This window comes from Sarcophilus harrisii, chromosome 3 (genome assembly GCF_902635505.1).
Source record: "Sarcophilus harrisii chromosome 3, mSarHar1.11, whole genome shotgun sequence".
In the NCBI taxonomy this organism is placed as follows: Eukaryota; Metazoa; Chordata; class Mammalia; order Dasyuromorphia; family Dasyuridae; genus Sarcophilus; species Sarcophilus harrisii.
Window position 1 is genome coordinate 444830740 of NC_045428.1, and position 27858 is coordinate 444858597.

General features: G+C 34.1%; 1 protein-coding gene across 4 annotated transcripts in view; it reads left to right on the forward strand.

Moving 5' to 3' along the window:
• ZDHHC20 (zinc finger DHHC-type palmitoyltransferase 20) overlaps positions 1–21532 on the forward strand; it is a 77539-nt gene extending 56007 nt beyond the window's left edge. For 2 of the 4 annotated variants that reach the window (XM_031960798.1, XM_031960797.1), the window contains 8 exons: positions 230–350; positions 4587–4622; positions 5944–6076; positions 7419–7545; positions 9563–9649; positions 17506–17597; positions 19019–19085; positions 19996–21532. In XM_031960798.1, coding sequence (XP_031816658.1) covers positions 230–350; positions 4587–4622; positions 5944–6076; positions 7419–7545; positions 9563–9649; positions 17506–17597; positions 19019–19056 — 634 coding nt within the window. In that variant the 3' untranslated portion in view covers positions 19057–19085; positions 19996–21532. Of the gene's footprint in view, positions 1–229; positions 351–4586; positions 4623–5943; positions 6077–7418; positions 7546–9562; positions 9650–9830; positions 9883–17505; positions 17598–19018; positions 19086–19995 lie in introns of all 4 variants that reach the window. The other 2 variants (XR_004233146.1, XM_031960799.1) reach the window with 2 other exon arrangements.
• The last annotated feature ends 6326 nt before the right edge of the window (positions 21533–27858 follow it).

Below are 27858 nucleotides of genomic sequence, written 5' to 3' on the forward strand. Positions count from 1 at the left end.
CTGAAATGGTTCCAATAACTAAATTATTTAAGAATTAAGATGTGTACTATTCTATATGGCTAGGTTTATTTACTAGTCTACTAATCTAATCTTTTTTTTTCCTACTACCCTCAACTTTAAAAATTGGTTTAATATAATTTCACTGTGTAATATTCTTTGTTTTTCTTTTTCCTTTAAATTTGTATTGATATCTTTGTATTACAACCATTTATCTCCATTGTTTTTCTAGGGTGAATAACTGTGTGGGATTTTCTAACTACAAATACTTCCTGCTGTTTTTATTTTATTCCCTTGTGTATTGTATTCTGGTGACCACAACAGTTTTAGAATATTTTATAAAATTCTGGACGGTAAGTTTGTTAAAATCTTAAATGTATATAGTTAAATTTTCATTGAGATATTATATTGTTATAATATATGATTAGATATTTGATTTAGTACTAATGTAAGAGCTTATTAACTAGTATATACTGTTTGAAATTTGTAATGAACAAGATAGAACAAGGCGGAGTTTGAATATTCCTTGTTTTTCATTCTTCCAGATTCTTCCCTTACTTCTAACATTCAGTAACATGTTCTCCTTTGAGGTTTCATGCTGTCCATATCTACCACCCAAACCAAGCCCTGGTAGCTATTGTCTACAGATCTCCAGGTTATTCCCCTTTCTTCCCCAACAAATTAAGTACCTGATTTACAATTTTTCTCTCCTCCCGTACACCTGCACTCATATTACAGCACTTTATATATATTGACTCTCCCTTTAACATCCTAACCAGTCAGTTTTTCAATCTACTCACTTCCCATGACCTATTCTCACCCAACCTCAGCACACACAAAGATGGTAATGTTCTTGATCTTGCTTCAAATGTACCACTTTCATGTTCAAGGATTCCAAAATCCCCTTATCTGACCATAATCTATTGGCTTTTCATCTTTTCTATTTCCCTTTCCAAACCCTATTCTTCATCCATAGTACTTTGACTCCTCGGTTTCTTCCAAGCTATCTCTCTTACACTAACCACTTAATCTTCTTTCCCCCATATTAGCCTATCGGGGAGCAGTTCAACTTTTTGCTATCTTCCTCTCTGGATTTTTTGACCCAGTATCACCCAGTCAGACCTCAGCCTTTGATCATTCCCACTGGGGCCTTGGCTCCCGTAAACTTGTTGTTGAAGAAAAACGGAGAGAATCGCTCAATCATTCTGTCTGACATTACAAATTTATTACACAATCTCAGCTGGACTTTCACTGCAGCTAGATTATCTTGACTATATCTTTTTTATCAACTCACTATTCCACTCCCAACAATGACTTTTCCAAATCTTTTCATTACTCTTCAAGCTTCCCCTGGCTTGCTACTTTCCCCCTAACATGCTCACTTAGTTCCTCATATATTACAGAAAAAAATTTGAGACCATTCACCATGGGCTCTTTTCCTTTTTCTTTACCTCTTCACTTAGATACCTTTTGCCACCATCACCCCTATCTCATATAATGAAGTGGTCTTACACCTCTACTTGTTCAAGCAATCCCATTATATCCCAACAGCTTATAGCCCCCCATCATCCCAACTTTCACACTTATTTTCAATTTCTCTGTATTGGTTCTTTCTCTCCTGCCTATAAATATACAAATATCTCACTCATCCCAAAAAATTTTCACTTGATCCTTCCATCCCCACTAACACATTGTCTCATATTTCTTCTGCCTTTTGTGGCTAAACTCTTGAATGGGGCCATCTATAATCCGTGTCCCTTTTTTCTCTCTTTTTACTCTTCTTAACCTCCTCCAGTCTGTCTTCCAGCCTTATTATTACACTGAAACTGCTCTCTCCATCATTACTAGTGATCTTTATAATTCCCAAATCCAATGATCTTTGACACAGTTGAACACCCTTTTCTCCTTGATATAACTTTTTCTCTAGGTTTTGGGACATTGTTCTCTCCTACTTCTCCTCATGCCTATTAACTTCTCATTCTCCTTTGCTGTATCCTCACACATATCATGCCCTCTACCATGGGTGATGCTCAGGTTTCTGTCTTGGACCTCCTACACTTTTCCCTCTGTCTTACTTCACTTGGTGATCTCTGGTGGTGCAGTGGATAGATACTCCATTGGACCTAGAATAGGGAAACTGTAGGGAGTTCAAATCTAGCTTCAGATCCTTTCCATCTGTGTGATCCCAGGGAAGTCATTTAACTTTTGTTAATGTCCTCCTCAACTACTAAATGAAAATAATAATAGCATCTGCCTCACAGGGTTATTGCAAGGATTAAATGAGATCATATTTGTGAAAATCAAATAGTAAATGCTAGTTTGTAAATGCTTATTATCTTTTCACTTCCCCTTCATCAGCTTCTATGAATTTAATGATGATTTTTATGCTATGATTCTCAAACAGACTTGTCATATCTTAAGTTCTCTGTTGACCTCCATTCTCGCACATCCCACTGGCTTTCAGACATCTCATATTTGAATGTCCAGGAGATATCTTAAACTTAAAATGTCCAAGACAGAATTCATTGTTTTCTCTCCTAGACCCTCCTTTGACTCCCATATTTTCCCATTACTGTCAAGAATACCACCATTCTCCTAGTCTTCTTCAACTCCTCTTATTACCACTTCCCCCATATCTAATCTGTTACCCAGGGCTGTGAATTTTACCTCTGCAGCATCTTTCAGGGACACCCTTTCTTGGATGCGGGTCCATATCATGCCTGAATTACTGCTATAGCCTGCTAGTGATCTGCCTATTTTAAAGCTCTCTCTCCTCCACTCCATGTCTGAGTGTGTCACCCCTGCTCCTCCCTACTCAATAAATCCCAGTGGTTGCTTATCACCTTCAGAAGTGGCAAAGAGCTTTAGAGGCCAAAATAAAAGACAAATAAACTGAGAAGGATTTCAAGAGAAAAATAGACTTATTTAGCTAGATAAGATCTTAGAAATTAATATAATCCCACATCATATTTTGGGGGAGCTAGGTGGCAGAGGGGTTAGGTCTGAAGTCCAGAAAACCTGACATTTGCTAGCTGTGTGACTCTGGGAAGATCACACTGTATTACTTCAGCTTCCTCATCTGTCAATGAGTTGGAGAAAGAAATGGCCAACTACCTCATTGTCTTTGCCAAGAAAACCCCAAATGGAGTCTCAAAAAAATCATATACAACTGAGTAACAGCAGCAACAAAACAACTCCATATTTACAGATGAAAAATTGAGGGATAAGACAGTGAAATGATTTGCCCAGTTTTTAAATTTCAGAGCCAGGAATAAAGGAATCTTTTTTAGCACCAGACCTAGAATAGGTTAATCTGGAGTGAAAAAACTTAGTCAAAATCTGAGTCCTGTTCCAATTCACTTTCTAGCCCAAACCAAAAGAGACAAGATCTTTTGGGAGCACATGTGGATTCTTTCTTTCTTACGTAGTGAAGGATTTGAGCTGATACAGATTGTGCAGTTTTGTCCTTTGGATTTAAACTCTAAAATTGCCTTTGTTCCTGCCCTTTGCTTCACCTAGTTCAAATGAAACTATAGGTCATTGAAAGCAGTGATGTTAGGTGGTTATAAGTGATTAGCATTTCATGACCTGGAGGACTAAATTGCCACATAACCCATAGCATCGTGCTCTCTGGTGCCTACACAAAGTCCTGCTATGATGCTTCTGTGTATGAAAGGAGCCATTGGTCTTTGTAGCACATCCTGGCAAAAAGTCCCTGTTCCTACCACACTAAAAAGCAAATTGTTTAATAGCTTCAAATTAAGAAGGTAGAAGATTATGTATACATCTTAGAAAGATTATCACCAAAAATATAGCACTATGTAAGTGATCTGTGATTTTGTTGACTTGAGAACTCTCCCTTCCAGAATAGTTAACAGCCATTTATGACATTCTGACTTAGGGAGTTACTGGAGACTCATAATAATAAAGCTGCTTTGCCCATGATCAAAGAGCTCTTAAAGGTCACAGTTGGGATTTGAAACTTCCTGATTTCCAATTTCTTTCTTCTTGATACCAAGTCCAGTGCTTCAGTGCTATAATGTCATCAAAAGTACCTTAAAATATTAAAAGTTTTGGCATTTAAAGAAGCATTTCTCATATTCTTAGAAATTTATTTAAACCATTTCAATTCCCAATGATACCAGATAAAACATCTCTGTAACTGTCATCCAATAATATTACTGAAGACTTATTTGTTCAGAATTAGAATGGGCAGGGAAGTGCTGGAGATTGCTAACCCTTTCTTCTTGTCTCTGATTTTTTTTGAAAACAATCATTAGAATAAACAGATAGCTCCAATTTAGAAAACTACTTATATTTACTATATTGGACTTAGAAATTTAAGACTTTTTCTTATGTATCTTCATTTTTAAAAATCAAGTAAATAGCCTTTAAGGAGTCCTAGGAATATGTTCCTGTATTTGAAGATGGCAGTATACTCGCATGAAATCTTGTCTATTTTTCTTTTTTCTGGAGGATAAAGGGTAATCTAGCAATCCTTAAATATAAACCAGTCTTTAAATTAATGTTTTCAGGTATTTTTTTTAATTGATAATGGTATCTTAATATATTATCTTTATTTGTACAAGCTTTGCCGCAGGAAATCTGCAGAGAATTGTCCAAAGGTAAAATGCATTGTTGATGTAATTTATAAGTTGATCTTATTAATTTTCATGATTTCTTTTTTTTAGCATTGATTATGCTGTATTACTATTTGTCTTAAACCATGTGATCCTTATGTATAGATGGAAATAGGTAGCTGCCTAATTTGTAAAATTTGGGGGGTGCCCCTGAGAGACTTAAGTTAAAAAATAACTTCCTTGTAAGTTTTCCCTCTGAGTCTTCCATTTTATTAATACTTTAACTTTCTTTAAAATGTAACCACATTTATCCATTTTCATTCACTAATTGCTTAGGGTTATTTTATTAGATTTTACAATCAATTCAAAGTGCTGAAGAAGTTAATTGTAGGTATTGAAAAGCCTAAAGTTGTCCCATGAAGACAAAATAGTGGGGATGCTTGCTAGACAGGGGACGGCATGAAGTCAGTACAAATTGCCAAAGGGGAGAAGGGAGTGCAAAGAAAAACTTAATGGTTTTGCTAAGCACAGGCACTAGTTAGCAGCATATATGTAATTTTGACATTATCTTTAAAAAATGACTTTTTCATATTTGATGTTGATTTGTGTCAATTTTGTTGAAGGAATTTGATTCTGTATCATTTTATAATAGATTTTTTCTGTAATTGATTCTATTCTGTATTTTTGCCCCATTCTGTGTCATTCCTCAAGCAATATTTTCTTGTTTCTGCCTGTGAGCTAAGGTTAGAAATTCAGTTCTGTTAATCACCATTCTATTTTTGCCTCAAGGAAATCTGTTATCCTGATTCAGGTGGACACCAGGGAGTCTGGTCCATTATCTCTAAACTTTCAAGTAGACACCAACAATGGTTAACGTCCAGAGAGGCCATTGACCCAATTTTTTGGTTACTGCTAGCCTAACTAATAAATTGGTCATGTTCAGATAATTGTCTTTCAGTTTACTTATTTTCAAATATGACACTATAAATTATTGAATTCTTCCTTTTGGACAAGAAGATGCTTTTTGTTGTTTTTGTTATCATTGTTCATTGATAAAGCTAAAAAGCTATGAAAGTAATTTTAAATAACTGATTCATAGTGGTATGAGATTGTGGACCCTCTTCAATAGGTTGATGATTAGATTTAACTCATCTCCTTTTGTGCGTTTCCTGCATTTAGAGTGTCTTATTCATATAGTCTGTTATCTTTTTTATTTGAAAAATTTGTTGACATATTTAAGTCTCTAGGAAGATTTTACCAGAGAATGTTAGACATCCAAATCAAAAAATAAATAAAGGTGTAAATGGAAACGTTTGAAAAGATCAGCTGTGCTCTGAATTAATTTTTTTTTCCTTTCTTTTCTCAGACCAACCTAAGAAACACACGTGCACAATTCCATGTCCTTTTTCTTTTCTTTGTGGCTACTATGTTTTTCATTAGTATCCTGTCACTTTTTTGCTACCACCTCTGGTTGGTTGGAAAAAACAGAACAACAATAGGTCAGTTGATTTAAATAAAACCACTACCTGTCCAGGTAAATGTCTGTTATACATTTTGTGATGAAGAAATATTCACAATAGAAACATGAAAAAAAAAATCAGTAAAATTTCCAGATATTTGGTTTATGCAGAACCATCTAATTTATGAACTAGATGGTGAGATTGGAATTATGCATACTAAGCTATAGACAAATGTGTGTTAATTAATATTAGAGCTGATTTTCTTTGAAACAGGTTAAGAAAAGGAAATTCTATGAATTTTTATAAAAAGGATAAAAATTCCTTTTTTTTCCCATTAAAATTTGGACCTGACCATTAGAAATAACAACATTTTTAGGTGGGCATTTTCTAATCACTTATCTTGAATAGTATATTTTTCTAATTTGAAAAAATTGGAGAAAGTTAAACATATTTCTGAACGAGACTTTCAGATCTACTTTTAGAAGGTATTTCCACCAAAGAAGTGGGGTTGAAGGACAGGGGAAAAAAATGTTAACAGTAGCGGGAAAAAATTAAAAACTTAATGAGCTCTTTGGGAAAATGTTTTTACATGGTGTTAAATAGGTTAGTGTCTAATGTTTGAAATTGGTTGGCCTTTATTATGAATTTTTAGAATGATCTTTATATTGCCTGCCTTACCAGATAGCTAGGAGGAATGCTTTGTAAACCTTTAAAAATTCTTTAAATATTACTTGCTACCACTAATATTGCTGTTACTTTTACTTCAGTTAAACAAGCAAATTTGCATGGTCCATTAATCTAAAACTTAAAAAAAAGAGTTTCACGTAAATGAGAATTTTAGTACAATTTGAAAATATAAACCATAGCAGAAGTATGCATGTAGAATGCTTTATAAGCTTACAGTGTACTTTAGTCAGTCTAGGATCTCATCAGTATGGGGACTCCCTTCACTGGTATAGATGACAACTCATTCATACCTCTTCATCCTTTTTGATTCTACTACATGTCTCACACAGAGATTATCTGTGTAAATGTACAGATCTATAACCCATACCTTTATCTCTGTAGTATTATAGAACTATGAGCTATTCTACTGTTTCTGCTTACATAGATAACTGTTATGTGTTGTGATGGACAGACCTAAGATACATTTTTTCATTAAAAAAATTATTCCATTCCCAATTGTATTTTTAATCTATCCATTATGTGTGTATGTTGTATGTATGTTTAAATAAAGATTAGAGATCTTTTCCCAACAATATGCTTGATCCAAAATAGTTTTCTTCTGCTATAGTATGGGATGTAACAGAGGAAAATGTTTTGTTAACCTCCTTACAGACAAACAATATATTGCTTAGTTTCTTGATTTTATTTTTAACAGAGGCATTTCGTGCACCTGTATTTCTAAATGGACCTGACAAAAATGGTTTCTCTCTTGGGTGGAGTAAAAATTGGAGACAAGTATTTGGAGATGAAAAAAAATACTGGTTATTTCCCATCTTTACAAGGTAAGTTACTCAGCCTGAACTTGAGTCACCAAAGTGGTAGATTTTGATGAAATTCATTGTCTTATTTGCTGAAGCATTATGACAAATGGGCCTTTGGAACAAAGGATGGAGAGGAGGGAAGTAAATGTACTTCCTGCATTAAAAAACTTAATATACATAACTTTTCCATTGTCAGTTGTTTTGCATCTTGTAAGCCTCTGCAAAGACAGAATACTAAGAATTTTTTTCTAATTTTGAAAGTAAATTGAAATATCAAATAATATTGGAGATTGTACTTAGGCAGTGTAGCATAATGGCAATAGCATTAGAAATTCTGAGTTTAAATCCTAGTGCTGCTGCTTACTGACTTTGACAAGTCATTTAATTTTTATGAGCCTTTGTTCTTTGTTCTCCAAAATGAAGGCTAGTAAGCCCATGGTCTTCATTGATTCCTCCTAACCTAATACATTGATCATGCTCAGACTATTGTCTTTCAGTGAACCTTAATTTTCAAACATAAAATATTTCTAATAAAAGTCTAATGTAAAAAAAAAAAAACCTAAGAAATTTATACCCTGGTATAAAACTAAGTTCTATTCTTCCACAGTACATGGTTATCAAATGATATGAACAGTTTAAAAAAAAAATTTAAATGATCAACAACAATACTAAATGAATGGGAAAAAAATGGTCAACATCATTCAGAAGAGAAATTAAGGGGCAGCTTAGTGGATAGAGCATCAACCTAGAGTCAAAAGGACCCGAGTTCAAATCCAGTCTCAGATACTTAATACTTCCTAACTATATGACCCTGGGCACGTCACTTAGCCCCACTTGCCTTGAGAGAGAGAAAGAAAGAAATTAAAACAACATATTATTCTGATTTGATCTACACAATAACCTTTTGATGTAATTGCTATTATTATCCTCATTTTAGACTTACCATGAGTCACGTAGTATCTTAGGCAAGATTCAAACATGGTTTTTCCTGATTTGAAATAAATTACAGTACCTTTTAAAAATAAATTTTATTAATGTCTTTTTTTTACATTGCCATATTTTTTCCCCATTATTCCTTCTACTACTTCTTTCCCCAGAAACTTCCCAAATAACAAAATTCTTTAAAGAGAGGAAAGGAATATAACTGACCAGTAAATCAAGAAAGTCCAAAAATATGTACAGCGTATCACAATCATTGACCTCCTCTCTGAATAGAGGGATAGGATGATAGGTCTTTACATATATGTTCTTTGGAAGCATGTTTCTTTTTAATTTTGTGACATTCTTTTTGTGAGTGTGTGTGGTTCTTTTCATTTACATTGTTGAAGTCATTAGTATATAAGGTTTTCTTAGCCTTGCTTACTTTACCTTGCATCATTTCATGTTTCTCTGTATTCATCATATTTGTCATTTCTTACAGCACAGCAATAATCTGTCATATTATATACCACAATTTGTTTAGCCATTTCCCAACTATTGGGCATTCACTTTGTTTCCAGTTCTTTGTTACCAAAAAAAAAATTTTTGCTTTTAATTATTTTTGTGTAATAGGGACTGACCTTCTTGGGTTATAATCCTTATTGTGGAATCTCTGAGTCACTGAATATGGACAATATAGCCACTTTATTGACATAATTCCATATTACTTTCTAAAATGGTTGCACTGATTTATGAATCACCAACAATCATATTTCATTATCCATGTGTGAATATCCCCTTTCAACCCAATATTAAATGTTCCCATTTTTTATCATCTTTACCAATCTGTAAAATGTAAGATAAAACCTCAGAGTTGTTTCAATTTTTGTTGTTTTTTTTTCCTTGTTAGTGATTTGGAGCATTCTTTTATATAATTGTTAATAGTTTACAATTATTTTGAAAGCTATTTGCTCATATTCTTTGGTCACTTACCTATTGAGGATTGGCTTTTGGTCATTTTCTTTTTATTATTTATTTCAAAAGCAGTCAACAAACCTTATTGCTTTAATTTAAGCAGTTTTGTAAAATTTAAAATAATCATGTATTTTAAATCATGCAGTTTAGGTGATGGTGTTCATTTCCCAACTCGTCTCATGATGGATAAGGAACATGTAACTGGCACAAACCACCATGAACACACCAGGAGGTGAGTGAGCCTTCCATCTTTTTTGTATAATGGGTTGTCTTTCATTTGTAGAACATTCAGTTCTGTAAATTAAAATGGTAACAATGTGCATACATTAAAGTCAGCTGATTGGCATAGTTGAGGAAAGAGTTCTAGTTGACTTAAATTTTCCTGTTAACTGTGTTTCACCATTTATGTACAGAGTGTACAGCCTTGCACAGATGGTCAAGAATGGTGCTCAAGAACTCTTTCAGGTATTCATGATTGTACTAGTTAATCTTTTATTTATGTATAAATATGTAGCATTTTATTAAACTCAGATCTTAATTCTGTTAAATCACCCACAATAGTTTCATCAGTATTCTTCATAAAAAATACAAAGTTTAACTAAACATAATAAATCAAGGGATACAGCAAAGTATAGAGGATAAAGGAATCAGGAAAGTATGAATTGAGTCCTACCTCTGACTCTTGACACAGACTAAAGCACGTCACTTAACCTCTTAAATGTTCCAGTCAACTCCAAAATTGCAGAGCAATTTCACTCTACTCTTGTAGAATGAATTTCCTCATTTTAGTAAGTTCCCTCACAATTGTGTCTCTTCAGCAAGGATATACTCCATCTACACTTGGTCCAGTACATCTCTTTTTCCCATCTTTGTTCTCTTTGGAGCCATTTCTACCTCCACGTAAGCACACCTGGTACTGTGACCTTAGGGTTCAAGTGTCAAGTGTGCTGATCCCTTCTTGATGGCAAACACAGTTTGTTAGATTATCTGCTTTTAGAATATAAGTGCCTTGAAGATGACAGTTGTTTTTTTTCTTTGCTTCCCCAGAACTTAACACAGATCCTCACACATTTTAAGTGTTTAATAAATATTTGCTAGTCATCTATATATCATTTTGCATTTTTCTTCCATTTTTTTTCTCTCATTTTCATGTTTAGATGGTGACATAACTACTTAGTTGGTTCTTTAGGCAAGCTTTCTCTAAACTGGCTTTACCTACCTTCTGCTTCATAAGGCAGTACAGCTCATGATTACCCATAACCTTTTTTCTTTCTTTTTTTTTTTCTGAAAATTTTTCAAAATCAGTTTCACTTCTAAACTAGTGTTGATTTTATTCACCATGTCTCTTTGCTTGGCAAGTATTGCAAATGTTTGCTGACTAAAGAGCTCTGTGAGCTCTTTTGGACTTGATCTGATGGCAGACCATTTGTAACCATTAAAATTCTGTATAAAATTATTGTAATCCATGTCAGCAATGTTTCTGATGTCCATTTCCTATTTCTTAGAAGTGATTATTTGCTTAAGTAGTTGAGGAGTGGATTGTTTCCATTGAATTACTCTTTATTATTAATCTTGCTTTTTACCAATTTTTATCTTTGCCTTATAAGTTGGTAGTCAGAGTTTGCAGAGGCAGCTAATCTAAAAATAACTCCCATATATCAATAGTATCTTGTTTCATATCTGTTAAAATATCTTCTTTTCCTTTTTTTTTTTTTTTTTTTTTTTGCTGTTCTATTTGTTTCTGTCACTTACCAATTTTTTTTCCCACACATACTGTGCCCATTATATAAACGTGTTAGGCTTCTGTGTAATCGCTTAACTATTTGGTCTCATTTTTTTCATGAACCACATTTTCCTTTATATTCCTTCTTGTCTTGTCTTTGAAGTCACTGAGAATGCTACTAGTTGTTGATAGAATTTGGAGAATCTTAAGTTTTTCATAGTTTTTCCCTACCTCTTTATTTTAGGCAAAAAATATTGGTGAATAAAGTATTATTATTTTCTTAATCGTCTTGCAAATCGTATTGCAAAAATCAATACTGTAATATAAGATGACCAACTGTTCTTTACAAATTATTTCTTGTATATCCTCTGGGTATCTATAGTAAACCCAAATTGTCCTCTCTGTCTCTCCTAGGAGTATCTAGATCCCATCCTTCCACTTAATAACAGCCTCTTTCCTTTGGATTCTTTGAGAACAAGAATATCAAGATTGATTTGGTTTAGCATCTCCAGCAATATTTTCTCATTAGTCCCTGGTCAAAGATCTCACATTTCCATTTAATTTTCAAATTAAAGTTTATTGACTACAGTCTAACAACCATGACTCTTACCACCCTTTTCCACTACCTGGTCACATCATTACAAAACAAAAGGGGGCTATAAAAATTGAGAACCAATTTCAATTTTTTAATTTTGTTGCTCTTCAGTGTGGTGCAATGGAAAAGACTACTAAAAATGTACAGTCAGAAAATCTAAGTTCACATTCTGATCCATGTGAACCTTTAGATAAGCCATCTAACTTCTCTGGGTCTCAGATCCTCATCAGTGCAGTAAGAGGGAGGGATTACATGACTCTAAGACCCTGCTAGCTCTAAATGTTTGAGTCTGTGGTCCTATGTTTTGACCAGCTTTCTGGTAATGTTTTTGTACTAGACTAGACTAGGTTCAGGAACACAATTAGACAGAACCTAACCACAGCTTACATTGAAATGATGTAGCTTTTTTTTAATAGCTTTTTATTTACAAGACATATGCATGGGTAATTTTTCAGCATTGACCCTTGCAAAATCTTCTGTTCCAAATTTTCCCCTCCTTCCCCCCACCCTCTCTCCTAGATGGCAGGTAGACCAATACATGTTAAATATATTAAAGTATATGTTAAATACAATATATGTGTACATATCCATATAGTTATTTTGCTGCACAAGAAAAATCGAACTTAGAAATAAGGTAAAATTAACCTGGGAAGGAAACCAAAAATGCAAGTGGACAAAAACAGAGGGAGTGGAAATACTATGTTGTGGTTCACACTCATTTCCCAGAGTTCTTTTGCTGGGTGTAACTGGTTCAGTTCATTACTGCTCTATTGGAACTGATTTGGTTCATCTCATTGTTGAAGAGGGCCACGTCCATCAGAATTGATCATCATATAGTATTGTTGTTGAAGTATATAATCTTCTGGTCCTGCTCATTTCACTCAGTATCAGTTCATGTAAGTCTCTCCAGGCCTTTCTGTAATCATCCTGCTAGTCATTTCTTGCAGAATAATATTCCATAACATTCATATACCACAATTTATTCAGCCATTCTCCACTTGATGGGCATCCAAAATTATGTAGCTTTTGAAATCATAGGAAGTTAACAGTAGGATCAAAACTGGTTCTGGATAGTTTACCTCTCAGACCTGTGGAAGGGGAAGGTCTTTATGACCAAAGCAGAACTAAAGATCATTACTGATCACAAAATAGAAAATTTCGATTATACCAAACTGAAAAGTTTTTGTACAAACAAAAACTAATGCAGACAAGATTAGAAGGGAAGCAATAAACTGGGAAAATATTTTTACAGTCAAAGGTTCTGATAAAGGCCTCATTTCCAAAATATATAGAGAATTAACTCTAATTTATAAAAAATCAAGCCATTCCCCAATTGAAAAATGGTCAAAGGATATGAACAGACAATTCTCAGATGAAGAAATTGAAACTATTTCTAGTCATATGAAAAGATGCTCCAAGTCATTATTAATCAGAGAAATGCAAATTAAGACAACTCTAAGATACCACTACACACCTGTCAGATTGGCTAAGATGACAGGAAAAAATAATGATGATTGTTGGAGGGGATGTGGGAAAACTGGGACATTGATGCATTGTTGGTGGAGTTGTGAACGAATCCAACCATTTTGGAGAGTAGTTTGGAATTATGCTCAAAAAGTTATCAAACTGTGCATACCCTTTGATCTAGCAGTGTTACTACTAGAATTATATCCCAAAGAGATTATAAAGAAGGGAAAGGGACCTGTATGTGCACGAATGTTTGTGGCAGCCCTTTTTGTAGTGGCTAGAAACTGGAAACTGAATGGATGTCCATCAGTTGGAGAATGGCTGAATAAATTGTGGTATATGAAAATTATGGAATATTACTGTTCTGTAAGAAATGACCAACAGGATGATTTCAGAAAGGCCTGGAGAGACTTACACGAACTGATGCTGAGTGAAATGAGCAGGACCAGGAGATCATTATATACTTCAACAACAATACTTTATGATGACCAGTTCTGATGGACCAGGCCATCCTCAGCAACGAGATCAACCAAATCATTTCTAATGGAGCAGTAATGAACTGAACCAGCTATGCCCAGAAAAAGAACTCTGGGAGATGACTAAAAACCATAACATTGAATTCCCAATCCCTATATTTATGCACACCTGCATTTTTGATTTCCTTCACAAGCTAATTGTACAATATTTCAGAGTCTGATTCTTTTTGTACAGCAAAATAACATTTTGGTCATGTATACTTATTGTGTATCTAATTTATATTTTAATATATTTAACATCTACTGGTCATCCTACCATCTAGGGGAGGGGGTGGTGGGGTAAGAGGTGAAAAATTGGAACAAGAGGTTTGGCAATTGTTAATGCTGTAAAGTTACCCATGCATATATCCTGTAAATAAAAGGCTATTAAATAAAAAAATAAAATTAAAAAAAAAAAAAGAGAGAAGATAGAAAAAAAAAAAAAAAAAAAACTGGTCCTGGACCACCTGGTTAAGTAATTTGCCCAAGATCACACAACTAGTAAGTGCTAAACTCCCAAGTTCAGCATTCTTTCCACAGTACGCTAGAACCTCTGTTCCTTTAAATCCTGGAATAAAGACAAACTTTTATTTAAATGTAATTCAGATTATGAATGATCCTAAATAATTATACACCACCCATACCACTAAAGTGCCTCACAAGACATCATAAATAGCTCTCACAACACAACACTTTATTTGTGCTACAGGTAGGATGTAGTTGCTACCCACATTGTATAGAGTTCTCCCACCTTTCCTAGGCACAAGAAACATTCGCACAAGAAACATTCCACGTACTTTTCTCTAGGTTTGGTTTATTTATTTGTAAGTACCTCTCACTGCAGCAGTTCAGAGTTAGGCCACCACCACAGTTATTTATATTCAAACTCAGCATTTGGGGAAATTTAGGAAATTCATTTCCTCTGCTTTCATGCTTCTTTTTAGTCTGTTTTTCACTATACAATCACAGCAACTTATGAGGAAATGCATCCACATAGTGTCTGACATTTACACAATTATCCACTCACAATAATGACACCAATAAAAATAATAATTTACTTAATGTGTCAAGTTGACAGGCATTTTGTTAAGTACTTAATATATATCAAGTGTTGTGCCAAGCAGTGGGGATACATATTTAACAAAAGAAAGGTTTCCCTGCCCTCTAAGAAGTTACTTTCTACTGAGGGAAGACTGCACATAAAAAGGAACTGAAAAGAGAGAGTTTGTAGGGGAAAGAGAGAAAGAAAGTATCCGTATAGGCAGCAGCTTGAGAATAAAGGATAATTGGTTTGAGTCCCTTCTCAAAATGAAAGCTCCAGGAGAATTGTACCAGTGGTAGAATGGGACCATGGGGCAAAGGGAGAAGGGGAAGAAAGCAGTTAAATTATGATTACATGCTGGAAAGTGAACGTAAATCATACTCTTCCACCAGTGTACTTAATAAATGTGATGAAGAATTGACATCCTTTATAAGAATCTATCATGGAAATACAGAAGGGAAGAAAGCTCTTGTACTTAGAATTCAGGGCTCCACATTTCGGAACTGCTACTGGTTCATTCAGGAACATCCGAACCACAGGAAATTGCTTCTCTGCTCACTGCTTGGTGGTTGTTTATTCTTATCACTCTTTAGTGGGGAAAATTCTCCTCTCTTCTCTATTCAGACAAGTCTTTATAAGCTTTACAAGTTAGTCATCTCACTTAAAAGAGTTTAGAAAGTGTGAGCTCTTGGGGTGTATAGCAGTTCTCTTAAGCCACGGTGTTCTAAGTTTATCCAGCTGTTGAGCCTAGATTCTCATACTCAACTCAGCCTAGTCAGATAGTAGGAGAGGCACCAGGATACTTTCCTTTTCCAAAAGTGCTCAAAAAGCATCTCCATCTGCCTATGCCATGATCTTATCCAAGAGATTGTTCCTTCTAATATTGCAGACAGGACCTATTCTTACCTGCTTGACCTATCAGTCAACAATTATTTATTTTGTGCTTACTGAGCTAAACTGAGCTAAACACTAAGAATACAAAATACAATAACAAAGTCACTGCTCTCAAGGAGCTTACATTCTAATGAGGAAAACAATACATTAAAAGGAACTGTAGAAGGGATGAATAGGATACGTAGGCTGGGAACATAATACAGGAATTCATAGTGTAGCCTGGTGAAAATTAAAGAAATTGCCCTCCTTACCTGCAGTTTCTAGAGGAGCCAATCCAATCAGAGGGAGAGGTCATAGGGGCTGAAACGTGTTTCTGAGGTATGAGTTCTAGGACTTAAGTGATCTTCCAAAAAGAATAACTTTTTAGGGCATGATGTAGAAGTCCAGATTACAGCTAGGTGAAAAATAAAGATGACCTTATGTAATATGTGTCCATGTTGTCCCAGAAAACAGGTCCAGTGGTTGCACCCAGAATGCAGAAAATCTTCACTTTCTTATAACATTTTGAGAATTGCAGTGAAACATATGTGTTATCTCTCATTTATTGCCTACTATGCCCACATTACCAGCCCATTTTTAAAATTACATTTTTTATCATCTCTTCCTTTATTTTTAATTTGTAGTTTTTTACTTGTTATGTTCAATCTGCAGTCACCCATTTATCTTAACGATAATTTTTTAAAAATTCTTTGGGGAGCATAGTATTCCATGATCTATCTACATCCATATAACAATGGTGGCAGAACATTGGTATTAAACATGTTAAAATTGGTATTAAGTAAGATTAAATTTTCTTGAAGTATGGGGTCCTTAAACAAGTTTGCAATTTCTCAAAGGCCACACAACTGCTTTCCTCCTCTTCTTTAATTCTAGGCCCAATTCATTGTCTGTTTATAACCATCTATGGAAAGCACTGGTATCTGTACAAATGATCTCTGCAACCATCTAATTGTGTATTATAATCTGAGTAGTCCATCTAATTGTGTATTATAACCTGGATAATCCAAGGAAAAAGCCTACTTTGGCTAGTTTGTTTTCATGTTTACATGGTTAGCTTAAATTCTTTTGAGTGGTAATAGCTCTTGTCTAAAAGATTAAAAGAAGCTAAAGAAAAATCACTTTGCTGACCAGATCTACTACAAATATATGTTACATTACTTCAACTGGACCTTCACTGTTGCAAGACAATCCTTTTACACTTATCTAATGAATCACTATTCCACTCACCATAGTAGCTTTTCCAAAGCCTTTTCTTCCTTTTTCATATCTCCCATTACTTTTCCTCCCTCGTCTTTTGAAATCTGAACCTTTCCTCATATTTTATAGAAAAAATTGAAACTGTTCACTAAGAGCTCCCTCTTTTGCCCCCCCCCCCCATATCACTCAGATGCCTTTTGTCACTATCCCTTTTAGCCCTGTCGCACGTGATAATGTTGCCCCTCCCTGCTATGTTGTATAATGTATTCATGAATCAAAAGCAGAAGGTTGATTAGTGAAGAAGTTTTTAAAACATTTGCAATCTGATTTAGTGGCTCACCCTCTCTCCCTGTTCCATCAAATGTCTGCCCATTAGATTGTAAGCTCCTTGAGGGCAGGGACTGTCTTTTACCTCTTTTTTATTCCCAACCTTGTGTCTGGTACATAGTTGATGCTTAATAAATGTTTGTTGACTGACTGGCTATTTTATTATCAGAGGATTAGATAAGGGGAGTAATACAAGTGGGAACAGGACTTCTGATAGTGGTAGCAAGTATTCCCAATTCTAGACTGATACTCTGAATTGCCATCAAATTTATGAAGTCCCGTTGGTGAATTTTAAATGATTAAATACATCATTTGTTATTCTTTTCAGTTCTGGATCGACTCAAAATTTTTCTGTTGGACCACTTAGTGAATCAAAAAATTTCCTGTTGGCCACTGGATCAGAGCAAGATGTCAGTTCAGGTAATATATATTTATTATATTTGCTTTTATAAATGTGACCCTCAGTGCAGATTTAAGCTTAAACTCTTTCTCTTTTGATTTTATATTGTGTATATGTGTGTGTGTGTCGAGGGGTAGTTTCTTTAGATTAGGTGTAATTTAATAATCAGGTGTAATATAGGTAAAATATAGTAATTTCTATATGGCACAAAATTGATATTGTATGATGAACTCTTATCATAAAATGAAATTGTTATTGAAAAAACTAGATTAGGTATGATGGCACAAATCCTATAGTTTCTACTCTTGGAGAGGTTGAGACCAGTAGATTCTATATAGGAATAATGGGAGCTTTATAGGATTCAAGCTTTCCACATAAAGTCTGTTATGTACATGGTGAGCCTCTAGGAGCCAAGGGACACCAGCTGAGAGGTAAACCAACCTTTCTTGGGAAAAAATAGAGTGGGTTCAAGCTTCTGTGCCAATCAGAAGAGATCTATTTGATCTAAGAGTAGCAGCTGTATTTCTAGCCTGGGCAAATAGGGAGAGAAAAGAGGAGGGAAAAGGAAAGGAAAAACTAAAGTATTTGAAGCTGCTTTCCAAATTATTCTATTTAATTTCCGTGTAAAGTGGAGAATGGGGTCCATCCAGCCTTTGGGCTCTCCACAATGAAGGCAGCAGGAAGAACTTACCATTGGGGGGTAGGGGATGGGAATTGCAGAGGGATATACTGAGATGAATGAGCTGCAGGGTAGTAGACTATGCCAGATAAAAAAGGCCCTAGACTTGAGGAAAGTCACAGGGCAAGCCAGTAATAAAGGGAACATGATTTTGAAATCTGAAGAAAAGTTAAGAATAGGACCAGGGAGGGAAGAACTAGCCTGGGACTCTACAAAATGTAAGCTCTAAAATGACAAAGGAAGAAGCCAGGGGCAACTTTAGAGATAAGCAGGTATTCCAGGTGAGGAAATCCCAAGTGCTGAGTAGAGTTTAGGATGGGCTTATGATTTAAATCCAGAGAAAGTCTGGAACTGGGCTGAGAGAAGAATGTTATGCAATGGTTGTTTGGGTGTCAACCTCAGGTTATATCTATTTTCTTACTTAAATCTACATAAGCTTGCCTTCTTTGTCAGTTTCATCTTTCCCACTACACTATTTGTTTATGGGAAAACATCACCATCTTATGAACTTGAATGGGCTAAGATGACAGTATCCTGAAATATAGCTTGTATTTTCACAACTATTAGCAAAAATGTGATTTCATTTCTTGATCTGTTTCTTATTTCTGGATATATCCATTTCTAGAAAGCTGAGGATGCTATACCTTTGAGTGCCATATAAAAACAGGGTATTTTTGTGGGGGGTTTTTGAAGTCTCTTTTCTAGTTTCCAAATGGAGTAACTTTTTTTTTTTTTTTTTTTTTTGTGGCAATCTGCTTTTAGGGATGAAGAACCATGTTACAGTTTCAATAGAAAGTTGATGGTCTATTAACACTTGAATGAGAGTAAGGTAAGATTAACACAGAGGCAATTTTTTTATTATAGAAATGAAGTTATGTACACATTTCATAATCACAAAAATAGTTGATTTTCATATAATCATGAAAAGTTTTTTTTATTACCAGTAGCCTAGCCTGAGCATTTGTTTTACAAATGTTTTACATTTTGTGTTTTACAAACTCTTCATTGTTTCTTGGAGTTCAAGTCCTCAAAATTTGTTAATTGATTGGTTAATAAAACTCATAAAAATAATCTAATTTTGTATAGAGAGAATTAAATTCTGTTAGAAAAATTCATTAACTATTTAAATAACAAGTAATTTTTTGCCATTTTTTCATCTTAATCACAATTAGAAAAGAAACAAGAGCCATTTACTAAAGTAAATAAAAATGGTTAAGATTGATAAGGGATAACATTTAATGTGTTCAAGATAATAAGGTTCAAGGATGGCTTACTCTGCTTAGGAATCAGGAATATATATAAAGTATGCTGATCAACTGTCTCTCATGTTCTCAGAACAAAAAAAATTCTAGGAAATGAGTTTAAACTGCAGCCAAAAACATTTGTCAAAACATAAGTAGCAATATCTTGACAATGAAAATTGTTTAAGCACTAAACTGAATCCTGAGAGCTTTTTTTTTCTCTTTCTCTTTCTCTCTCCCTTTCTCTTTTCCTCTCTCCATATATACACAAGTATGGCTAAGGAATAGAAGTCCCTATTTTTAAGAACAAGGTGATTTTTTTTATTTAACATATGTGATTTGGGTTCTTAAGAAGCAGTGTGGTATAGTGGAGAGAGCACCAGATGGGAAGTCAGAAGACCTAGCTTAAGGTCTATCTTCAGAACCTGATTACTCATATTTTAATAAAATATAAAATAAAAAATTTTAATCAAGTACCAATCATTTGTTTTTTAATAGGTTTATGCAACATATTCTGCTTGAATTCTTTTTTATATTTTATTTGGAAGAACTGATCAGTGGAATGAAACGAATCAAATATTACATAAGATGTATGAAAATGGAGTCTCTGTACAGATAAGTTGATGCTCATAAACATTACTGCTGAGCAGGAAATAAGACAGATGCCTTAAGAACCTTAAATGTGTGTTTATGCAACACTGACTTATCCTGCTCCGAAAGTGACTTGACTTTTTAAAAAAAATAATTACTTCATAAAATGCAATAGTATGTTTTATCACACCAGATATTTAACTTAGTGTATAATTTCTCCTTTAAAGCATGAATAAACATCACAATTATCTTAACATACATATATAAAAATTGCTACTCCAGGAAAAAAGCAAATAGAATTCTGATATAGGAAGGAGGGAAAGGTTCAGGCAGCTTTATACATGGCTGAAATTCACTAGTAAGAATAGCATTCTTCTTGAAGATTTGTACTGTATAAGGAATACAATTACACAGTATCTTGCTTTTTATATTGAGCATTTGCAAGTTTTTTAATAGTTTTATACTGTTATTTTTAACAAAGGCCTTTTTTATTGGTGGTTGTGAAGTACCACTTAGAAGGAATTGAAATACCTGACTACAATCATTAATTTTTGACAACACTCATAGATCATCATCATATGCTATGCAGAGTAGCATATGACTAAGCTTAATGGAAACCTGGCAGTGTGGATGGAGCTAAAAAATTTTTAGCCTCATTCGGCTTTCTGGAGATATTAAGGGGATTTTGTACAAGGAGGGAAACTCTGAAGTACATTTGCTACGTGAAGATTCTTATATCTTTTTAGTAATATGGGAACACAGTGGATAGAGGACCAAGGCCTGTGACATTTCCCCCAATTTTTTTTAGAATGTAATACATTGAAAGTTTTGTTGTTGTTTAAATTCCATTTAAATTATAAAATTATGAAGAGAAATTATTCTATTCCATTAACAAAGTGGAAACTAGCCAACCTCAGGAAATAGAATCTAAATTATATAGTCCATTACCACTTCAACATAATATTCCCCACTTCTAAGTAATGAAATCTAGCTTTGTAGTTTGGATAACTTTTTGGAGGTGTTTCTTTCCAAATATAAGGAACATAGGTTATGGGTTCATCTTCTTTAACATATATTTATTAAATGGAAATAGCATGGTAATCCTTGCAGCTATTTTCCAAAGTTTAGAATATCAGATACTTCCTCAGTCCTGAGGCAAAAAGTACTCATTGTTTCTGGTAATAAGTTTTTAAAAGCTTAAGCTTATTAATTTATTTAAACATAGATTTTAGAAAGTTGTCTCACATATAACCCCCCCTCGCCCCCCCCCAAAAAAGCCTACTTATATTGTTTGGTAAATGCTTCCAAAATTGCTTAACCAGCTTAAATGCTATTTAATTCTATATTTTAGCATTACTACTAAATATATTGGCCTTACTTTTTAGATGACTTATCTAACTTTTGAATTATTCAACTAATATCGGCTTTCAAAATTATCTAATTTCCTGCAAACAAAAAGAATAAGCCTTAAAAATCCATTTTGTAAACTCTAGAGTATTACTAATTTATGTCCTATTTATTTTTCAGTCTTATTAGGCTTTGCTCAAATTTGGATCATTCTTAAATAAGAGGTGAAAGGAACTTCATTACCAGACAAATGTACCAACTAGTTTAATCTAACAGCATCTATTTTAGATATCTATAAATTGAGTAAATGTTAAAATGATTTGATTGTAATCAGAAATATTCTCTACTGGTGCTTCTGTCCATTGTTTGGCCTTTCATATTTAGATTTATCTTTGATCTGCATGTTTTTCATCATCCAACTTGTACAGGTACTTTTATGGTGCTTGGTATCTCTTTCAAATCCTTTTACTTCAATAGATACGTTAAGTTTCATTCCCCCATCCCTTAGTGTAAGCAAGCCTTGTATAGTTTGGTTTTGACTTACCAGCATGTGTGATCTGATCTTAAATATCTCAATTTTTTATCAACACATTAGCACCACTCTGGAGTAAAATTTGACTAAAGATGTGCCTGTTTCCTAATGACCCAGTACTGAAGAAATCAGGGACAGTGAGTAGATTGGTTTAGGGAAGGCTGCTATATCTTTATTTGTTCTGGCATTAACTAATAATGTAATCACTTTCAAGAAGACAAATTTTTCGAAATGATTATCTGTTTACAAATCAAAAGTATTTTTTTCCCTTTGATTAAAAGAATGAGAATTGAAGAAAATAAAATTGAAATTGAATTCCAAGTGATTTTTTTTTTCAGTTAACAAATGTATCTTAAATTTAACTAGATATTCAGCATCCTATCAGTATCACTACATGAAACCAAAGAGCAGCTGAACATGTTTACAAAAGTCCAGGTTTATCTTTGTGTAGGGGGTCTGCTTTTAATGTATTTTTACATATGTAGTGATCTTAGTTAACATAAATAAATGATCATTATCATCTTAAATCAAATATGCAACAACAGTTACTTGAATTTTGTTTCCACAAGGTAGCTGATTTTGACCATGTTTACAGTATCACTTACTCAACACATTGAGCATTTGGGATTTTTACACATTAATCTCTAAAGCAGACAAGTTAAGTAGTGTTAGGATTTCTAAATTGCTAGGACCTAAGAATTGATAGTGTCCTTCAGATTTCTACTGTTTACATTTTTACCTAGGCCATAGAATCGAATGCTGTACATCATAATACATGCAGAGCATATAACATATTCACTCTAATTCATGACATTTTGGCCAGAATAAGGACCATTATCCAATACTTCATTATGATTTTTAGACAATATGTAGAAATAAAATCTGTGTTCCTTGTCTATATTATGTATTTTTCAACCTGGATTCTAAATAAGTTTTTTAAAGTCCATATTTTTCTAATGACTTCATCTTACATCATTATGTTACGTAAAAGAGCAAAGTATTGTATTTAAATCTGTATGGATCAACAGAGCCATGAAATATGTCAAGTTTATATTTGTATATGATTGCAGATGACTGTTCCTACTTAAAAGGAAAATATGGCCACTTGTAATATTTTGAAATTTTTTTTTTCCTTAAATGCTTTTATATAAACAGATTTTAAATACATTTTGTTTTGGTGTCTTCATATTTTTACTTGTATCATAACTCATGTGTATAGTTTTCCACAAATGTAACATTAGACCATTATTTATGTTAAATATTTACATTAAGCTTCTTGAGCGGTTTAGAAAAATTAACATGAAGATAAAACATTTTAAGTTCCTTTTTTTCCTTCCAAAAACAATGTTTTATGTTTTTGTTAAATAAAGATGAACTCCAGAAAATTAAAAATTTTAACATTGTCTTTGTCCAAAAGTCATATTTACCAAATACTTTTAAAAGAACCATGATTTATTAGCATAGAGGATTTCCTCCATCAATGCATATCACAACCACGTAATTATGTTTCTGTTGTATGAAGGTTTCTGTAATTGAAAAAATTCATCAAGAGACTCACCTACTAATGAGATGACAAGTAATACTGTCCATCAGAGAACCCATATTCAGAATCTTACCAGTGTTTATTTGTTGCGCTGAGCTTGTACTCTGCTTGTTTAGGGCTTTCACCAAACAATGTAAACTAAATATATATTTTTTAAATTCTGCATATTCATGATTTTGATCAACTTGAAAATAGGTTAATTCATTTCCACAGGACATTGCGTTTAAGTGCAAGGCACTGATACACTTTTGGGGGTTACAAAGATAGACACAACTCTGTAGGCTTAATGCTTACAATTTAATGGAGGAAAGACATCAATAACTGTCTTACTGATATAAAAGGGGAAGAATGATGACTGTAAACTCCTAGTTATTGTTAAGAAAGCAATTTGATTATTCCTAGTTTATCACACATTATCCCTACCTTCAATGAGGTTTTTTTGGTCCATTCCTCCTGTGAAAGCGTTCCCTTATTAATTTATCCTGCCAATTGCTTTAACTCTCAATTAAGAAACTCTCAGGTTCCTCTATGATAAAATATTCAAAAATCTGGAAGATGGGCCCAAGGTCTATGAACCAAATTCCAAAGGAATTTGGACATATCTGTGCTAAAGGAACTATGTTTTTTTAATAATATGTCTATAAACAAGGAATTTTTGAAAGTTTTGCTTATCATTATTATATATTCTACAGATGGCCCCTCAATCTACATAAAATTTTTAGGCTTTATTCTCTCTTCACATACACATACATGTATTCTGTCATCTTTTGGCCTTCAAGTATTACCTGCAGCTTATGCAAAATTCTGGAGAAATTCCCATTTAATTTCTTATGCTGACCCAAATATGTCAAAACCAAGATGGGGAAGTCATGATTTGGAAGGGGTGTGTGTGTGTGTGTGTATACTCATTAACTTTACAGGGAAGAAAGGAAAAATTTCAATAATTGCCCTCACTCCCCCACAATGGCTAATGAAGAAAAGACATTTTCCTTATCATCCTTAAAGCTAGACTGCCATGTTTTGTTTGGTATTTTATGACAAAAAAAAAAAAAAAGCATTAGGGTTTGAACCAAAAAGCCTGGATCCAGATCTTAGTGCTGCAACTGGTTTTGCACATCATCTCTCAGAGCCCCTCTTTTCATATTTATAGTCTATATATACAAAGTGAACTATAATTTTCTGATATTTGATTCTCCAAATATGTGATCACCGACAAATAATGACCTGGAAGGTTCAGCTTTCTCTTCTGTAAAACTAAATTAAGCCAGGTAATCCAGATCTGATTACCACCTATGAAATTCTATGACTAATAGTTTCATAATCTTCAGCTCTTAGGAACCCATAAATTAATGCTCAGAAAGATGTGTTCAGATCCTACCTCTGAAACTACTTGTGTGACTATGAAAAAGTAATTTCACTTCCATGAACCCCATGGGGGAGTGGACCAGATGCCATTTATGAGGTCTATTCAAACATACATCTATAATCTGATAGATTAGCTGTGAGACTTTCAGTCACAATTTCTCAGAATCCCAAATGGCTCTCTAAAATATAGGGCGGGCAGCAGTTCAGTCGTGCTCAACTGTGACCCCCATTTGGGGCTTTCTTTGCAAAGATTTTGGAGGAGTTTGCCATTTTCATCTCCAACTCATTTTACAGATGAAGAAATTTAAGGTAAAGAACTACATGACTTGGTCATAATTACACAGCAGATGTGGACTCAGTAAGATGCAAGTCTTCTCAATTCCAGGCTTCTCAATCTCCACTGGGCCCCTACTTGTGGATCTTTATTAGTAAAAAGGGAATTAGCTTCCACAGATTTTCTTGCACTGATGAAATCAGAATTCTAATTCAGTTGTGCACTTGTGTGCACACATAGCTCCAGATGTTTCAAAAGCAAAAATGAAAAAATCATCCCCTGTCCACAAGGCAGACATTATTACCCTGAGAATTTGAGGAGGGAAAGAGCACTGATAACTAAGCTGATCAGGAAAGATTTCCCATAAGAGACAGCACCTGACTTGAGTCTTGGAGCAAACTAAGGATTCTGAAGCAAAGGTAAAACAGTACATACCAGGCATTGAAAAAAATTAAACAGTGGGAAATGGATACCAAATTCAGGGAAAACAAAGTAGGCCAGTAGAATGGAAGGAATGAAGTAGATTAATGTGAAGTACTTAAGGATAGAATGGAGACAAACTGGATCTGGACCTGAATAGCTTATTTGGAAAAACAAAAAAACAGTAAAGATTGAAAAGCATTTTGAGAAACTAAGTGAGGAATGCTTTAGCTTCCTCATTTGTAAAATGGGGGTGATAAATAATAGTACCTACCTCATAGGATTGTTGTGAAGGTCCAATGAGAACATGAAAAGCAGAGTACAGACCTTCAAATGTTGTATAAATGCTAGCTATTGTGGGTGGTACAGTGCAGTGTGTCAGACCTGGCGTCAGGAAGATTCATCTCCTCAAGTTGGAATCAGACCTGAGATGCTTAAGAGCTACATTATCTTGGGCAAGTCACTTAACCGTGTTTGCCCTCAGTTTTCTCCTCTGTAAAATGAGCTGGAGAAGGAAACAGCAGACCATGCCAGAGTCCAGGAAAACCTCAAGCAACTATTAACTAGTTAGGATAGTATTTAAGATCTTACAATGTTAAAAACTCTGATGATGACACATTTATAAGTGCTTTCCTTACAACTAACAAAGATGGGGGGAAAAGTATCTTCAATTTAACTGATTTAGCAAACTGGTGATGTACACATGGGACATGGTACTCAAGTAGGTCCAACTTTACTTGAAGAATGACGGCCACTGTCAAAGCTATTGAATGAGGTTGCTAGATCTTGATTCTAAACCCAAAGTTTTCCCCTCTAGATCATACTATAAATGGAAATGTTTTCTTTTTTTAACGAAGAATGAATTGATGTTTTTTAAAAAATGAACTGGGAAGTAAAATAAGAATGAATATACTCATTTAAATCTTTTAACTATTCTAGTTGTATTCCTAATTTACACCAAATGTGAAAACACAGTACTTTTGCTTTTACTTGCATTTATTTACTCATGACCTACTCTTTAACCTTTTGACCTAATCACTTTTTTAGACAGTTTATACAAAAGACATCAATACCATCTGATATGGATGACCTCTCCCTCCTACAATTGCTTCTCTAGTTCCTACTCGATAGGATCACAGTCTGAGCTGGAAGGAAATAGATGATTTAGTCCAACTCCTTTCTTTAGATGAGTGGGAGATGAGACAGGTCCACAAATTTATGATTTGGTGTCCAATAGCTATAAATACTTAATCAGTTTTCTTCTCTCTCCTACCCCCAAAAAGATACTTGGATAATATCCAAAAATTCACTGAAAATATAAATCTTTGAAATTTACAAATACATTTTATCCAGCTCACAAATGCCACCAGAAAAATGTTAAATTGAAATAATACAATAATTAATGTAGATTAATATTTTACCAAGTTTTTTTAAACTTACCATCAATTAAGTCACTTATGCAGAAGTTAGGGGTACAATTCTAAAAAATTACTGACAAAGACAAAGCAAGTATAAAGCTGTATTTTCTAAGCCATATTCATCCATGTCCACAGGCTATTCTCCAACTTTTTTTTTTTTTTTTTTAAACAAATGAGGAATCTGTAACTGATAAGTGATTTCATTTTCACTAAGGTCACACATTGTTAAAAGTAGCGGTAGCATTGAACTGGAGAATCCAACTCCAAATCTAGCAATATAATAAGGCTATAAGTAAGGGGCTCTAAATGCTAGAGATTATATGTAACTCTAAAGATTATTTCTAGCCCTTTAAGTCAGGAAATCACTGGAATTTATTGAGGTAACATCCAGACTCATCCTTCATCTGAATAAACGAGAACTGATAACTAATCATCCCCTTGCTCACAATATTATTTTTATTCATTTCTATTTCTCACCTAGACTCACCCATTTTCAGAGAGTTACACTTTCTGTATTAACAATTTCCAGAACCAATTCTAGCCACTTCAAAGAATTCATTTCCCTTTATGTTTAGACCAGGGGTTCTTAACCTTGAGGACACAGCGAGGAGCTGTGTCCTTTTTTAGTATTCCGGTAACTTCAAGATAATTAGCTTCCTTTGTAAAATACGTATTTAGAAACATTTGAGACACAATTTTCGACAGATTGCTAAAGAACTCCAAGACAAAAAAAAAAGGGGGGGGGGAGGGGGAGAAGATTCCTGGCTTATTAAACGATTGATTTAAATTAAATCACACCACCATTCCCCAAATCTGGTAGAAAACGAATGCTAGTTTCCCTTACCCAAAATCATATCCTTCAACACAGAAC